Source organism: Homarus americanus, unplaced genomic scaffold, assembly GCF_018991925.1.
Source record: "Homarus americanus isolate GMGI-L3 unplaced genomic scaffold, GMGI_Hamer_2.0 scaffold41592, whole genome shotgun sequence".
Taxonomy (NCBI): domain Eukaryota; kingdom Metazoa; phylum Arthropoda; class Malacostraca; order Decapoda; family Nephropidae; genus Homarus; species Homarus americanus.
In genome coordinates, this window is record NW_024740109.1 from 178359 (window position 1) to 196327 (window position 17969).

General features: G+C 41.4%; 1 protein-coding gene across 3 annotated transcripts in view; it reads left to right on the top strand.

Annotated features, from left to right (window-relative positions):
• LOC121875205 (thyroid receptor-interacting protein 6-like) overlaps positions 1–17969 on the top strand; it is a 119475-nt gene that overhangs the window by 21784 nt on the left and 79722 nt on the right. For 2 of the 3 annotated variants that reach the window (XM_042379653.1, XM_042379654.1), the window contains exon 3: positions 14669–15251. In XM_042379653.1, the coding sequence (XP_042235587.1) occupies positions 14669–15251 (583 nt within the window). Of the gene's footprint in view, positions 1–1906; positions 1931–14668; positions 15252–17969 lie in introns of those variants that run through there. The other variant, XM_042379655.1, reaches the window with a different exon arrangement.

Sequence of the window (17969 nt, forward strand, 5' to 3'; positions counted from 1 at the left end):
GAGTTGTAATACATCACCTCGAACAAATAACTATGAATTTTGACAACCTGGTATGTGGATCAAGTTTTCAAGAGAGCTCAGTGTCGATCATATACAGTAGTCATTAGGCCAGACTTAAGAACTTCTGTATGGTATATTTTGTTTTTGTGCTTTACGTAGTATACTAGTGAATATATTATAGTCATGATCAATTATTGTGTCGCCAGTGACCTCACCCGATCCTACCGGGGACTGACCTGACTGTTCCCAGGCGACCTCACTTAGGTACCTTCTTAACCCCTCATAATCTGCTGATCGAAAGTCTGGTACTCTGACCATATTGTCATTGTTTTTCGTTTCCCAATTTAGGGTGAACCTGATTTCTCTGTGATCACTGTTCCCTAGTTCTTCTACTGTGATATCTCATAATATTTTCTTCATTTGTTAATACTAGGTCTAATATATTGTCACCTTTTGTCGGTTTTGTAATTAGTTGTTTCAAAAAATTGTCCTGTACTGCGTCTTGGAAGTCTTCAGATTCATAGTCACCTACAATGTTGTCCCAGTCAATATTTCTGAAGTTGAAATCCTCCATAATGCATAGGTTGTTATATTTTGCTGCCCTACTCATTTCCTGCCATATAGGCTGAGATGCTTCTTTCCCAAGACTTGGGGACCTGTAAATCACTCCCATAGTTAGTTTTTCTATTCCTTCTGCAGTTTCTACCCATACAGACTCGGTTCCTATTTCACCCTTTATTGAATTATTAATACAACATTTTAATGTATCCCTGACGAAGAGTGCGACCCCTCCCCCCTTCCTACCTTCCCTGTCCTTGTGAAAAAGGTTGTACCCTTCTATGTGGTACTCTGATAAAAAGTTCTTGCTCGCCAGATTCATCCAAGTTTCGGTGATTGCTATGACGTCTACATTCTGGGTACATACAACCGCTCTCAGCAAGTCTATTTTATTTCTAACGCTCCTACTGTTTGTATAGTATACATTTAAACCTACCCTTCCCTGGTCCTGTTTTACCCCTTGTCCTGAGTAACCAATTTTACTCCCCAGGACATGCTTGCTTTTTGACTCCCACTTACCCTGATCTCTCTCTACTGGCACCTCCCCCCCCCCTTTTGGAGTGGTGGCTTTATGCTGTGCAAAAAGAAACTGAAACAAAAATAAACAAACATGAGAACATCAAGTTGCCGCATCACGACTCAAATGCCTCGCACCATAGTATAGATTGTGTACCCACTTCCCTTAATAGGCGAGGCTCTTTTATTGTGGGAATATTACTAATTTTCTCGCCTTTATGTGATTGAAAAAGAAAAAATAAGCCACAAGACTGATTTTAATTGATGATTTTTTTGTTTACGATAGAGACAGTGTTATTCCTCCCCCTTATTATATCGCGGAGCGGGAATAAGACAAATAGTGGTGGAATTAGTAAACAGTATATAATTTCTTAAACAACTCTTACAGTATTCAGTTTAGTAATTTAAAACTATTCGCAGGTAGTGTGTACTTCGTGTAAACTTACTGTAATATTTTTGTAGAGCTAGTAATTAGTTTTAGAAAAAGCTGCATTGTGAATTTTGACTTGTTTTATTTTTCTCTGTACGTAATTCACTTGGCTGTTTTATTTTTCTCTGTACGTAATTCACTTGGCTGTTTTTGCTGTTTGGACTTATTAAACACAGGACATGATATTTATTTCTGCCTCACCATCACCTTAACATCTACCTCTTATCTTTCGCAGCATTACATATTGTCAGTTAACTGTCACGAATTACCCTTGACAATTTAGTGTAATCTTGTAGTCAGGTGAGGTCCATAATATTAAAACAGAACCAGCATGAACAAAAAAGAGCACCTGATGTTTCTTCTCATCCCTCAGTGACAACTACCTGATGACGCTGATGGTTGGAAGAGTTGGGTCCAATGACTGAGGTACAGTAGATCTGAAAAGAGCAGCTGGGAGAGATAGAGAATGTGTTTGGTGTATGTGCTGGTGGAGGGCCAGATCGGTGCTGCTATAGTATGTGGTCTACCGGGATATTTACACTGCAGGGTCGATTAACCTAACCTAGGTTATCCCGGTGGACACAAATCCAGCTCGGTAGACAGCATACTATAGTAGATCCAGCTCCGTAGGCCGCATACTATAGTAGCTCCAGCTCGGTAGACCGCATACTACTACTACTAACAATAATGATAACGGTTTATTGAAAAGTTCTGCAGCCCGAAGGCTGAAAATATACATTGGACATAAATGACTTATTACATACATTGGTGGTTTAACAAAAGCCTTCATTAGAGAAAGGCACTTAAGTTTTTAGTCGAATGTGAAAAGGTGTCGGTTTAGTGTAGTACGGTACCCTGTACTAATTATGTGCACAGCAAAGAACAGCTCAAGCAAACACATGAGGATCATAGCACTAACGTTACTATATTGTAACATGAATACACACACATCGTAATACTTCAGAAGGCGGGTGTGTTATTGTGGTAGTACAGTATATATGAGTTGTATCGGTGAAAGGAAGAGGGTTTGTGTGTTGGTTGAGCCCCAACCAGATAGTGTAGATAAGATTACTTGGTTGGCGCTGCTGCTAACACGGAGGATGAGGTAACAGGGTAGACAAGCTCCCATTGATCACGTTAAGTTTATTTTCACAGCTTATTTCACGGGATGATTAAACACTATCTGGGGGAGTTAGGTTAGATTAGCGTATGGGTGGTTTGGTTAATCTTAAGGTGAGATAAGTTGTGGAGACAAATCTCCATGTGATCCGCCTCTAAAACAGCACCAAATTCATGGTAAACACGCTAACACACGGAGACTGGGATGACAGGTAGACGAGCCCCAGAAATTAGGTGCTGGTAAACTCTCGGCAAACCAAGACAAACTGTAGGAGAGTTATGGTGTGTAAGGTAGAGTAAGTGCTGAGGAGGGGCACCACAGGGTAGATCTACTTCAGCAGGTGTATGACTAGACAATCAGGTAATGAGTTAACGAGTTAGGTACAAGTACTACAGCCCTCCTGGTTGCTAGGGTCCACCAAAGAAAGCAGCTGAACTTTTTAAGATATGATAAAATCCAGCTGCTATTTCAGAATAATTTTCGTTGTGTCTATTAACAACCTACAAGAATTAATATTTTGTTTGGGGAAACGATTATTGAAAATATACATATTTGCATTCCTGCAAGTCGAAAAGGATCCGTGGAACTTTACACAAACTAGAGTTTTTATATCTAATATTAAATTTGTTTAAAGTAATTTCAATCAAGAATTAGCATGTGCTGCGTGATTTTCTTAGAGAATATTATGCAAATGGGTTCATACATGCCATAATATACCCCTTATATAAGCACTGTATCAGTAAGAAGGTATCAGACATCTGGCACCTGTATGCTACACATCACATTCAGTCCATCTTTCATGTTTGCGGATAGCCTGATACATATAGATTTATTTTCGTTTAAACATGAACACACCTGTATAGTACTTTTAAACATGATGAAACTGAGGAGCAACTTAGTGATGTTATTACTTGTTGATTATATTTGGAAAACAAATGCGCATAGTAAAACTATATACTATAGAATATTTTTTTCTCAATATTAATGAAGTTGTTCAACGTATTATAACACATTTCAACACTAATGTGTAGTGTGTTTGTACTGTACCTCTTAATTGACTTAACTCTGATAATGTACACACAGGGTTCACGTCAAGAATTAATATAAATGATCAGTAACCATTAACAGTATCTAATATAGTTTACCACGATATAACTTAAACAAATTCTGCCAAAGAGTGAATCTTCATAATTTCTAACGCTACTCTTTTGTCTGTGGCTTTTGATGTAACTATCTACACGGCAGAATATGACCTGATAATAAACACAAGTAACCATTGTGTGTTAAACCTTGAACCATGGTGTGTTAAACCTTGAACCATGATGTGTTAAACCTTGAACTATGGTGTGTTAAACCTTGAACCTTGGTGTGTTAAACCTTGAACCATTTTGAACATAAGAATGGAGGAAGCTGCAGCGGGCCTATTGGCCCATATTGGGCAGTCCCATTTACACCCAACCCTTATTGCTCATATATCCATCCAACCTATGTTTGAAGCTATCCAGCTTATTCGAGTTAATGATGGTATTTGGTAACTTGCTCCACTCGTCAACTACTCTGTTTCCAAACCAATGTTTACCTTTTTTCCATCCTAAATCTAAATTTGTCTAATTTAAAACCACTGTTACGAGTTCGCTCCTGGTTGGATAGTTTGAGTACCTTTGTAATGTCCCCTTTGTTCAGCCCTGACTTCCATTTATACACCTCTATCATATCGCCCTTCACTCTACGTCTCTCGAGGGAGTGCAAATTAAGATGCTTTAACCTGTCTCTGTACTCAAGGTTCCTAATGCCCGGGATTAGTCTTGTCATTCTCCTCTGACCAGAATTGAACTGCATAATCCAAGTGAGGTCTCACAAGCGCAAGATATAGTTTTAGGATGACCTCACTAGTCTTGTAACTAACACTCATTTGTATGAACCCAAGTACTTTATTAACCTTGTTTCGAGCAAATGGTGTGTTAAACCTTGAACCATTGTGTTAAACCTTGAATCATTGTGTGTTAAACCTTGAACCATGGTGTGTTAAACCTTGAACCATGGTTTGTTAAACCTTGGACCATGGTGTGTTAAACCTTGAACCATGGTGTTAAACCTTAATCATTGTGTGTTAAACCTTGAACCATGGTGTGTTAAACCTTGAACCATGGTTTGTTAAACCTTGAACCATTGTGTTAAACCTTGAATCATTGTGTGTTAAACCTTGAACCATGGTGTGTTAAACCTTGAACCATGGTTTGTTAAACCTTGGACCATGGTGTGTTAAACCTTGAACCATGGTGTGTTAAACCTTGGACCATGGTGTGTTAAACCTTGAACCATGGTGTGTTAAACCTTGAACCATTGTGTTAAACCTTGAACCATGGTGTGTTAAACCTTGAACCATGGTGTGTTAAACCTTGAATCATTGTGTGTTAAACCTTGAATCATTGTGTGTTAAACCTTGAACCATGGTGTGTTAAACCTTGGACCATGGTGTGTTAAACCTTGAACCATTGTGTCGTAATGAAGTTTGTTTGTTCCTGTTATTATATATTTACTTATTTTCTTTCATCATATTAACCGTAAACGTTGTGAGAGGAGAGAGGGCAAGTGAGTGCAGGAGGGGAGAGCGACCAGTGTCTCTTTCCATATGAGAGAGAGTTATGCAGCACATGTTTGAACTTACAGGTACTTACAGGTTACAGGTACTTTCTTCCTGTCCTCAAGTTAGTTAACAAAATCAACGTGTCTATTGGTCTGGAAAACTTGGAAATGGCAGGGAATTTTATTTGGGGTTGGAAAAGCCAGGGAATTTTACAATTAAGCCTGAAATGTATGATTGTATTTACCCTTGAATAACGTGATTAAAGTTTCAAGCTGTTTCATCTATAAACAATTGGGGCATGTGTGTTGTAACAGTACATTTGCTGTTTTTTGTGTAAAGTGCTCGTAACATCAGTATGTTTGTCATTTAAGCAGATAAATTTTATTCCTTTTTTATAAAACATATTATAGACTTATAGTAATTTAAACCATGAAACATATTCTCACCAGGCATTGTGAGACGTATCAAAGTACTTGACTTGTATGGAATGGTGACTGCTGCACCCTTGTACACCCAATAAAAAAATATTCGGCACCCTTACGGCGTGATACAATATGACACGGTGCCGAATAATTTTTTAGTGGGTGTACATGACACATTGACCGAGGTGTGAACCTAAGTGGGGGAGGGAGGATGTGTCCCCTGTGTATGACACAGTTACTGGTGTTATAACAACAGTGAACCTGGGAGGAGTATCCCCCCTGCATGACACGTTCACTTTTGTTTGATCAAGAGAGAGGGAGCAGTGTGTCACCCCCTCCTGCATGACACAGTTACTGGTGTTTGGTCATGAGTTGGGGGACGGTTGTAGTGTTCACAGCAGGTGAAAGTGAGGTGACGGAAACGGTGAAGCTGGAGGGAGGAAGAGGGTGATGGCTGCCTTGCCCGGGGCTCCCCCTCCATCACACATGGTTCTCCCCAGCTGGTTATTGTGTCAGCTGTAGGTGTACAGTTGGATAGAGTCTGTTTATTTGGCTTAGATATAGTTTTTCTGATATTTGTGTGATACTTGTGAAGGAACCAAGTAGTTTTCCTTGTTCGGTCTACAGTACCGAGCAAGTTTTGGTGGCCGTGACTCGGGCGGGGTTCTTATTCACTCTTTCATTATTAAGGTAAACCAAAGGCTATGTTTTACATTCGTAACCACATCATGTATGGTCGAAAACTGTTACCTGCTCACTTACCAGGGGTGTGTTCGTGCACCAGCGTACAACACATACACAAAAACATGTACATAAGAACATAAGAATGGAGGAAACTGCAGCGGGCCTATTGGCCTATACTGAGTCCCGTTTACACCCAACCCCTATTGCTCATATAAGCATCCAACCTATGTTTGAAGCTATTCAGCGTATTCGAGTTAATGATGATATTTGGTAACTTGCTCCATTCATCCACTACTCTGTTTCCAAACCAGTGTTTACCTATTTCACGCCTAAATCTAAATTTGTCTAATTTAAAACCATTGTTACGAGTTCGCTCCTGGTTGGATAGTTTGAGTACCTTTGTAATGTCCCCTTTGTTTAGCCCTGACTTCCACTTATACACCTCTATCAGGTCGCCCCTCGCTCTACGTCTCTCGAGGGAGTGCAAATTAAGATGCTTTAACCTGTAGACAGTTTTAATGTGTTTTCTTTTAGGAGTCCGAAAAAGAAAATTGTCATGTACGTGAACCATTTTTGTGGAGGCCTTGGGTGGTGGGAAGGAAGGTAATGATGAAGGGAGGTGTGTTTACGTTGGAGAGGAAGGGGGAGGGGATGCATGATGATGATGGAAACGTTGAGGTAGAAAGAGAGGAGGGAGCGGAGGTTGGGTCAAGGATGCACGTGGCTGGCTGGCAGAGTGGCGCCTACTTCACCTTGATGATGATTCGTGCAAGTTCTCTAACACGAGCACGCGCGCACACACACACAATCGTCGACAGTTCTACCTGTTACAGTGGTTGGCATGTTTTGTTACCGGTAGATGTTTGTTTACATTATAGTGAAACTCCCCGAAAGACCTTCAGGATCCTCACAATAGGAGCTACATTAAGCATGCTAAATAAACAGTACACCTCCATTTGTGAATGCAAGCATTTCTTGCATGGTTATAGTTTTAATACGTGTTACAAAATAGAACGTCATTGGGTCGTATGTGTCATCTGTTAGACGGTGGCGGTGTGTTTGACGTGCTCTTAGCCAGGTAGGGGAAGAGGTGCACCGACATACTGTCGTGTCATGTAGTAATGTGTCCTCAATCAGTGAATGCTGCTATTTTATATGTGGTTTCAAGTAATATTGGGATCAACTATAATATGTTTTGGATCAAGTCTTCTTTAGTATATGGACAACATTCGTACTCTACTTGTTAACTTTTTTATACCAAACCTCGGCATAATGAAGTTTGGCTAAAATTAAAAAGTTATTTCTAAACTCGCCACCAAGGAGACCTGATATATGATTTATCTGTACTTTAATCGACTAATACCAAGTTCGGTGTCTGTATCAATCACTCCTGAAATATGTGAAGACCAATCCTACCACTACCACACAACCGTACTCCCAATCACACCATGATAAAGTCTACCACACTCCACAATTATTCCACCTTCACTTACACCAAGCTAGTCGGTTTCATATACCATTAAAATAAAACTGGTATATACGTATACTGTTATACTACGTAAATATCTATTGCTACACACTTTGGCTGTGAAACAAATTAAGGACTCGCCCACAATCTAGTATTTTTGATGTTTCATATTTGATTGTCCACCGTCTAAGTGTGAGGAAAGGGCAGGTGTGAAGCAAGGGCAAGTGTGAAGTAAGGGCAAGTGTGAGGAAAGGACAGGTTTGAAGTAAGGGCAAGTGTGAAGTAAGGGCAAGTGTGAGGAAAGGACAGGTTTGAAGTAAGGGCAAGTGTGAAGTCAGGGCAAGTGTGAGGAAAGGACAGGTTTGAAGTAAGAGCAAGTGTGAAGTCAGGGCAAGTGTGAGGAAAGGACAGGTTTGAAGTAAGGGCAAGTGTGAAGTCAGGGCAAGTGTGAGGAAAGGACAGGTTTGAAGTAAGGGCAAGTATGGGATATGAAGACGGGGTAGGGCCCACATTCATGACTGGTGTGGTTGGCCGTGTTGCCTCGTGTCATGCTTAGGTAAACTTTAATTGATAGCTGATAGAACTCCTTGTTACACGAACTGATAACGCTTTTATCTTTCCTCGGTTCTCTGGATGTCTCGGCACCAGCGGGCACAACATGGGTAGTAGGGTGTGGGTGGTTGGGTGTGGCTAGTGAAAGTGGGTGTTAGTGGTAGAGTGTGGGTAGTTGGTGAAAGTGGGTGGTTGGGTATGGGTGATAGGGTGTGGGTAGTTGGTGAAAGTGGGTGGTAGGGTGTTGGTGGTTGGGTGTTGGTGGTTGGGTGTGGGTGGTAGGGTGTGGCTGGTGAAAGTGGGTGGCTGGGTGTGGCTGGTAGGGTGTGGGTGGTTGGGATTGAGTGGTCGGTCAGGTTGGTAGAGAGAGTGGAAGTATCAATAAATGAGGTGATCTTAAGGTAACACAGGTGGGCTGTTCCCTTACTACAATATTTTCATGGAAATTTGAGTCGTGTTTTGATTTTCATTAAGGTTGTCAGGTAACTTGAATTAGACAATATTCGTTGTAGTGGGGCGGATTAGTAGAAAAATATTCGACAATTGTGTATTTTGTGATACAAGCATCAAATTTGGTATAGTGATAGACAAGTGTGTAGTGAACAGATTTGGATATTGAGGCATCGAGCATTAGGTCTTTGACGGCTGTGGCAGCCATTGTACACCCTACAAAGTCTGCATATGACTGCAGCTGTCAGGTGCGTTCTCTGCGTCAGGCATCATTCATGATGTACCTCGATGGTACACACCTACTATGTCAGGTTTACCCATTTACCTAAGGGGCATAGCTGAACTTTAATAACAGCCCCCAGATGTGGCCATGGAATTCAAGGCTGGCAACTTCACCGCACATTGATTTTTTGATTTTGCAGCTTACAGCGGCTTCTTTATTGTGCACCCCACACTCATCCTGTGAGCGGTAGCGCAAAAGGATTACAGAGTAGAGTTTACAACGGGTCATAATAATTAACCCCCGTTGTCAGGATATTATGGCACTGAATGTTACACAGTATTCAAATTACATTATATGTTTAGTTCTATACATAAAGGGTAAATTATTGACAATTGCGTGATTACAGGCGTGTGAGGCAGTATGTCTGGCCGCACACTTGTTATTCACATTTGCGTGAGAAGTATTCAAGCACATTGTGTATTTGGTTCTGTACATGAGAACTGATATCATTACTAAGTGCAAAAAACTGCATACAATCTTAATATGTCGGCTATCTTGCCATTAGAGATGAAGTGTTGTGCCATTTCACACAGTGTGCTTGGACCTGTCCCTAAAAGGTTCTATCTTCACACAGTCGAGGACGTAGTGTTCAAGTGAGTGGCTATATGTCTGGCCACACACTTTACATTTAGTCTTGTTGACATCTGCTTGAGGAACATACTGCCAGAGGTACTTATATCCTAACCTTAATCTAGCGGTTACAACATCTTGTAATCTAGTGACCTTGTTACTTGCTCCATATACACTTGATACATATCATCATGGTAAACTATGGATCGACTAGTGCCTGTTTGCACTTGTCTACTTGCATCAAATTCATCAATAAGTTCTCTCCTAATTACAGTTTTAAGGTTTCTTTTTGACAGATCCAAATTGTATTCAACGGTGTCTTTGTTAGACGCGAGTTTGGTGAGGGCATCAACTCTGTCATGTTTTATGAGGCCTTTGTGAGAGATTTTAGATTAGATTGCCCCCGAGGGGGTTAGTTTATTGGGCACCCCTTTACATCCTGTGCAAGGTGAAGCGCAGAAGCGTTTACAGCTCCCATCTGGGAAGCATGCAGAGTTCATGCTTGCCTTTATGACTCATGCATTAAGGGCGTAAAAGCCTGAAGGGTCATGGGTTTTGTCAGCTAGTTACATAAAGTGAGAGAATGATGAGTGTGTGGGGGGAAAATTCCCGGTACAATTTTTCTGTTTATGGCAAAGCGTGGCAGGTCCCTAATAATGTCAAGTGCCAGGCCATAGGCATTGACAATATTGAGGGACATAGCTTTTAGTGTGATTGTGATGGCGTGTACGTCGGTAGTGTCGGCTTCAAGGGGGAGAGGGGATCCACAACAGTTTGACCTTGATACCCCGGTCAACAAGGTACGCATATTTGTGTCTGGCTTCAGAGACAAGCGCATGACAAGTTGAGTTGAGGGTGCCAAGGGCAAGTAGTGAGGATAGAGAGTCAGTGATGATGAGACTGTCAGTAACAGTGGTTTCAATGAATTTAATAGCTGTGAGTATGGCAACTAATTCAGTTTGTAGAGTGGATGCCCAGTTGTTAATTCTAACTCCTTTCTCAATTATATTACCGTCAGGTTGAGTCACAACAATAGCACTTCCAACCCTCCCACAGGCGGTGTCAAGAGATCCATCAGTGTAGATGGTCTGTGTGATATTATCATCAGTCTGTAGAGTGTGTATGTGTTCAAGAGCTCTCACTTTGGCATTGTGTTGGAGTTAAATACTTTGTATAATGAATTTTTTAGGCGGATATGTCGGTATTGTGATATCGAAGGGAACTGTCCGCCAGGGTGGCAGGAAGCACTGTTGTGTCTCAACTTTGTACAGATGGTCTAGTCCAAACATCTTCACATGTGTAGCTGTAGTTTGGATCCATTTAGACTCACCAGTCCCATGGTTCATACATTCTAGCAATTTTAAGGAAACAATGTTATCAGGATCACCACGCAGAAGCCTCAGGGCTATCATGAGGTTGACTTCAATTATTCTATCTTTAACACTGGGTATACCTAGTTCATTCCTCATATTAAGTACTTTATTGCTCATAGGACATCCTAGGATAATTCTGAGGGCTTTATTTTGCATTTTCTTGAGTTTGTCAACGCCTTTCCTGTCACGAAGGGCCAGGGCTGGTGCGTGGTAATCTATCAGAGATCTTATATAGCCTAGGTACATTGTTTTAACAATTCTAATATTAGCACCATAGTGCGGGCTGTACCCCGCTACACTTCTAAGAGGTCTCAGTCTGTCAGTACATTGGTGGGTTAGTTGTTGTCTAGGTACAAGGGACGGAGACATCAAGATATTTAAAAGAAGAAACATAGTCAATAGTGTTGTTACCTATCTTGAACTTGGCAAGGCCGCGTTTGCGGTTACCAGCTTGTTTGTTGACACCTTAGTTTTCTCAGTGGAGATAACAAGACCGAGGTTCTCACAGGCTGCGTATACATGATTCAGGGTGGTTTGCATTTCACGATGAGTTTTAGTATAAGAATATCATCAGCATAGCTGATTGTGATATTGCTGGGTTTGTCTGGTATTAAATTTAATAATGCATTCATAAGAACATTGAACTAATTGGGGCTAAGTACTCCACCTTGAGGGGTACCAAGTTGCATATCTTTAACTTCACTTTTGTAACCCTGAAACAGTGCAGCAGCACCGCACAGAAGACGAAGGTGTTCTCTTCAAACCACACCACCTTCCCCTGCTACACCTCCTCCTTCCCCTGATACTACACTTCCTTTCCCTGATACTACACCTCCTTCCCCTGATACTACACCTCCTTCCCCTGATACTACACTTCCTTTCCCTGATACTACACATCTTTTCCCTGATACTACACTTCCTTCCTCTGCTACTATATCTTCCGCGTGTTATTACACCCCTTTCCCTGCAACACCTCCTTCAGCTAACCCCTCTCCCTTCTGGCCTGTATCCTCGGGTCGGCCACCTGCTTGACCATCTGTAACGCTACACGCTTGTAGTCTATGTTGTGTCTCACGCTCACTCCTAGGTAGCCTTTTGCATTACGTCTGTCCCGGTGCTGACTAGTTTTGTCCAAGTGGTGACTTTTATTGTCCAGGTGGTGACTATTATTGTCCAGGTGCTGACTAGTTTTGTCCAAGTGGTGACTTTTATTGTCCAGGTGCTGACTCTTCAGTTTTGCCTTGGTGCTGACTCTAAGTTTTGTCCAGTTCCGGACCTTTGTTCAGGTACTGATTCTTTAGTTTTTTCGATAGGTAAGTTTTATTTTTGTCCAAGTGTTGACTCAGTTTTGTCCAAGAATTGACTCTTTAGTATTTTCCAGGGTTTATATTTTTAAATAAGTGGAACGAGTCGGGAAGAGAATATGGTGAGCTTTTTTGTGTCGGGAAATTAAAAATGTTAAGATGTGTGTTCAAAGTGGGTCTCTGACGGCCAGTGCGAATACTGTACACTAATCCTTTTGGTACTCAATGAAGTGTTGTGGTCATCTATTGCACTCAATCGCTTCACTTCCCTGACTGTCAAGTTAGTTCTCCTTTCACAGTTGGTTGGACGTGAAGAAAGACAACAGGCACTGTATCCACTCGGCCGTCGCACCTCCCTCAGGCTGTGTTGATAGTGTGTAAATATAGCCCCATGGTGCTGTCATATTAATCAATGTTATGTCAACACTCGCCTAAACCTTACCATTGGAGGCGTAATAAATAGCCAACTGGTTATGTAATTCATTTGCCATTTGCTTGAAGACGGATTAGAGATACATGTAGTGTAAGAACTAGTGCTGATAATATCTACAGGTCTTCTTGGTGTTTGTGTTTCTTGGAGCTCTAGGAAGTGAGGTTTGGGAGTGTAGCATGATTAGAAGGCTTCACAGAAACCTTATCAACTATAAGGTGCTATAATCTGGAACACTCACGCGAAACAGATACATATGAACTATATATATGTTGTCTTACTATAAAACTGAAGTAAACACATTTTGTTGAACAGACCCGTTATAGCGGCCTTAGAGAAACATTCTTCGAAAATAATATCATAGTACTGGTCACATAGGACAATTGTCGAGTCACTTCCTCTTGTGTGGGGAGGAATAGTGTTGCTAGAGTGCAGGAACCTTAAGGTACGAGGAAGATTATGAGTGCGGGTTCTATCTATAATGTGGCCCCTCCTGGTGGTCCTTAAGACCACGGAGGCGTGAATTAGCGTGGGGCGAATCTGTATATGACATCCGGGTGTAGATATTGTCGTCAACACAAAAACCTACACCCTGAGCCAACGAGCTCAATTACAAGGAATAACCCATGACAACCGGACAACTCGCCAACTGCACTGGCTAACCAGTACTCTCGAAAATGATCTGTCAATCGATTAACCTCCAAGTTTCCAATAACTGCTGGGTTGGTAGGGGTAAATGGCGCAAGAAAATAAATACATACCCGTTCTCTCACCCTACCTGAGGATCGAACTCGGGACTATTCACCTACAAGGCAAGTTTGGTGGCCGCTGCAGCACAAATCGCCACTACCACAGAGATGGCGATAGACTAGTGATTCAGTATGATTACTGGGCTGTTGTGGATAGGGTCATATAGGACAGGAAAATTTGAAACTTTGGTTTAGGTAATGTGGAGTGCGTGGGTTAACGTGAGTTGGATTGTGTGGGTTAAAAAAAATTGAATGAGGGCTGGATGGACGTGGTTACTGTTGGTCACTGTTTATGGTTCATTCTGTGTTGTTGTGTTAAAAGCGTTTTTTGGGGTTCTTATGAAATTGTAGAGGTGTTGGCTCTTAAGAAACACATTTATGGGACCACCGTATAGGTCAGCATTAAAGGGAACAGTCGTATCACCTCTATTAGTGTACTCATTCCTGGGTTGAGTCGACTGTTGTAAAATTTGAATAGATTAATTGAGGAACAAACTCATAATAAATTAACAATAAAGATTTCCTCTGCCATGTACGGTGGAATAGAGCAAGTACTGCTTACCGCAGGCCAATGTTAGGCATTGTCGTCTGTATAAGAAGTCATAATCGTAAATGTACCGAGTCATACCTTGTTTGTGTAAGGATGATACATGAGTGGGCTTTTTTTTTTTGACTGTACTAATAGTGAATTTGCCCCCCAAAATAATGAGTCCCGAAAACAGCAGAAACTTGTTTTTTGTTGGGACAGGTAACACGCTTTGATCATAATTTTATGACCTTAAATTCCGTAGTTGTTCGCTAACCCAGCTAATCCAAGCTTCAGCTTCTGGCTTAACCTTATTTTTAAATTATTATATCCATCTTTTTATTAGTGGCAAGGTGAATTGTTATGGGTTTTAAGGTTCTAAGTTCGAGTAGCTTTTAGCATATATATATATATATATATATATATATATATATATATATATATATATATATATATATATATATATATATATATATATATATACGAAGGTCAAGGAATGGCATTTTGCAATCTGAATTGACAGTTGTAAAACTTGAACTGGTATATACTGTATAGCATTCAATCGGACACTCAACACCTGTCAGTCACTTTTGTATAAATCGATGCCACTCTCATTTGTCAATCACAAATTTTCTCTCTACTTCAGGATGACGACACAAGTGGGCAGGCTCTGTATGGCAACGTGGGCATGGTCGGCGCCCATGTTCCCACCGTGTCTCATGCTGGCGTTGAGGACTATTACGCTGTCAACGCTCCCGCCCCAGGCACCGTAGGAGTAGCGTCAGCCCTCATCAATCACGCCTACACTAGTGGCGGAGGCCAGGACATGCCGGTGCCCACTGGCGGGCAGGACTTTAGCGGGATTGTCATTCCTGGCGCCGTATATACAAGCAGCACTGGTCAGGTCCCCACGGGCGGGTTGGGTGGGAACATCAACTATACGCCACCCCCACCTCAGCCCGCTCACAGCTACACGCGCACCTCACATGTGGCGGTGCCCATGAGTGCACAGCCCCTTTACTCCAACACCGCCTCACAGCCCATCTATAACAATTCACCGCGGCCGCAACAACACGCTTTCAGCGGAGACCAGTCACCGCCCCCGCCCCTTCCCACACAGCCGCCGCCCGTACAGCACCAGGCTGCCCCCACCTACGCCAACATGAGCACCAACGGTGCTCCGTATCCTCCTTCGCAGACCCTCTACGCCAACGAGGACGCCGGTTCCGGTAAGTACTAACTCTCTTGGCGTACAGCTTTACCTTATGGTGGGCAAAGTTGCTTGTGTAGTTGGCTCCACTCCTGTCTTTACCACTTCGCATTGCCCCCCCCTCTCTCTCTCTCTCTCTCTCTCTCTCTCTCTCTCTGTACACACACAACAGGAACACACTACTACTAACGGTACTACTTTGCTATCACTCGGAATCGAGTATGACGATTATCCAGCAATGATATGAGTTATTAAAGATGTTACCTTCGTTGGTGAGCTCCGAGGTGACTCGAGAGGCCGATACGGGACCGGCAGGGCCGTCCACAGATATTGCACGTGTGGAGGGCTACATCTAGTGCAGGAGGGGCGGCGGCAGCGTCTTACCACACTGGAGCTAGTCTGCCTCGGTATGCGGTCAGGCTAACTATTGACACCGTCTCGTGTGGTGCTCCTCCAAGCGTTACGGTGTGCAGCACCCACCTAGCACTGTTGCATAGCATCTGCCTAGCAATGTTGCACAACACCCGCCTAACAATGTTGCACAACACCCACCTAACACTGTCGCACAGCATCTGCCTAGCAGTGTTGCACAACATCCACCTAGCCCTGTTGCACAACACCCACCAAGCGCTGTTGCACAACACCTACCTAGCACTGTTGCACAGTACTCACCTAGCACTAATGCACTGTACTCACCTAGTACTTGCAACAACACAGACACCACTTCTCATTACTGCACAGGACAGCACTCACCTGTGGCTATCGGTGTTCATGTCTGAAAGCATGTGTACTGTACTATGTACTGCAGCCTGTTCCTGCTTTGGGCAGGAAGTACAGTACAGTGTAGACGCCTTCTGGATGACGGCGACGACAACGTTGATGATAATGATTAATGGTAATAAAAAATGGCATACTTTATTTTGATATTAAAATTTTTTATTTCGTAAGCCAGTTGTGTTCGTGTAACAACTTTTGAACTTGACTCGCATACAAACATATACATTTATATATGAAACAAATACGGTTTGTGCACAAATATTGCCAGGTTCATTTCAGCACATCATAAACATTGACTTATATATGTTATGGATATAATAAAGAACTAATGCCACTCAACATGTGTATTTTGTATTCATACATTGTTTTTAACAGGGGTGCTTGCCTTTGTGCCTTTGCTGTAACGTTCTGCAAGAGTCCGATGTTCAATATTGCTTTTGTAGAAGTTAATATGTAACAAAAAGTCAAAATAGGAATTAAATTTTTTTTTATCTTGCAGATCAATATTTTTGCAAAAGACAAGGTTTTGGCTCCCTGACTACTAAGGTAACAAACCTGAACCAGTTAGTGCTGTACTACCTGAGTACAGTATTGTATATTTAGTCGTTAACGAAATGTTGCTGTTGTATTTCGTCGATAAATAGTGGGGAGTCAAGTGTATAGGGAGAATTATATTGTGACTTTCTTCATTTTAAAGTCGGGTTTAATTTTTTTCCAAGTTAGATACTTATTCAGTAAGTTGATCATACAAGCTCACATTGGTTCAGCATCATACTTGGACCTTATACATTTCAAACTAGTGGAAAATTGAACGTTGATTCATCCAAGGAGTCTTGAGAATGGCAAACTTTTAGCCTAAGTATACTTTAGAAGACAAGTTACAAAATTATTGCACGACTTTCGGTATAATAGAAGCTCCTGGCAATCGTCCTTTGCCAAGTTTTGTTTCCGCGCTCTATTATAGTATAAATTAATGTGGCGAGTCAAAACTTTGGTAGTGGCTAGTTGATAGCGGTGGTGATAGAAGAGCGTAGTCCTCCCAATATTGCGGCCAGCGAGCGATCACGTGTGTCTGAGTAATAAGAGAAAACGTGTTGGTACCAGTGGGTGTTGGCAGGGAAACAAAAGTAGACTCGGAACATCATCCAAGTTTGTATTAGGATATTTATTATATCATCATTCATCAGTTTACCAGCCGTTCGAACGGTTGGGCTTAAGCTAGGGTCGCGTATTTATTAAAAATTGCCAGCGAAAATATAAAGCATCTTAAGCTTGAATGCAGTGATTCGCTCAATTTTGTACTGCAAATACATCTGTAGAGATAGTTTTGAGGAAGACGGTGCAGCCTTCAAGTATTCAGATAACACTGAAGTACCGTACACGGATTTCAACACTTGATAATACTGAAAATTGCACGAACCTTGGATGTATTAATAATGAAATAATAATAATAATAATAATAATAATAATAATAATAATAATAATAATTAACGGTTTATTGAAAGAGCTTGGCAGCCAGAAGGCTGAAAATATACAGTTACATATTTGGGGAATGTGGAAATGATACAGTAACTAGGTAGCTTGGGAGGGGCCAATGTTTACCCTGGTTACCTTTTGGGCTAAGTTTAGCATCGATTTGAGCCTAATATTTGCCCTAGAGTTTTTCTTGTGTGTGTTTCCCTAACTTTGACTCATATTAGATAGGGTTTGCAACCGATTAATGGAACTTATTATTTTTTGCGGAAATAAAATAAATGATATCAAACAGGCGACCTTCATATATATATATATATATATATATATATATATATATATATATATATATATATATATATATATATATATATATATATATATATATATACAGTATATATAAAACCTCACTAGTCAGGAATAGTCCAGACTAGTGAGGTATAGCCAGAGGGTGACTGATGAACAAGGACCATTAGGACCAGGACAG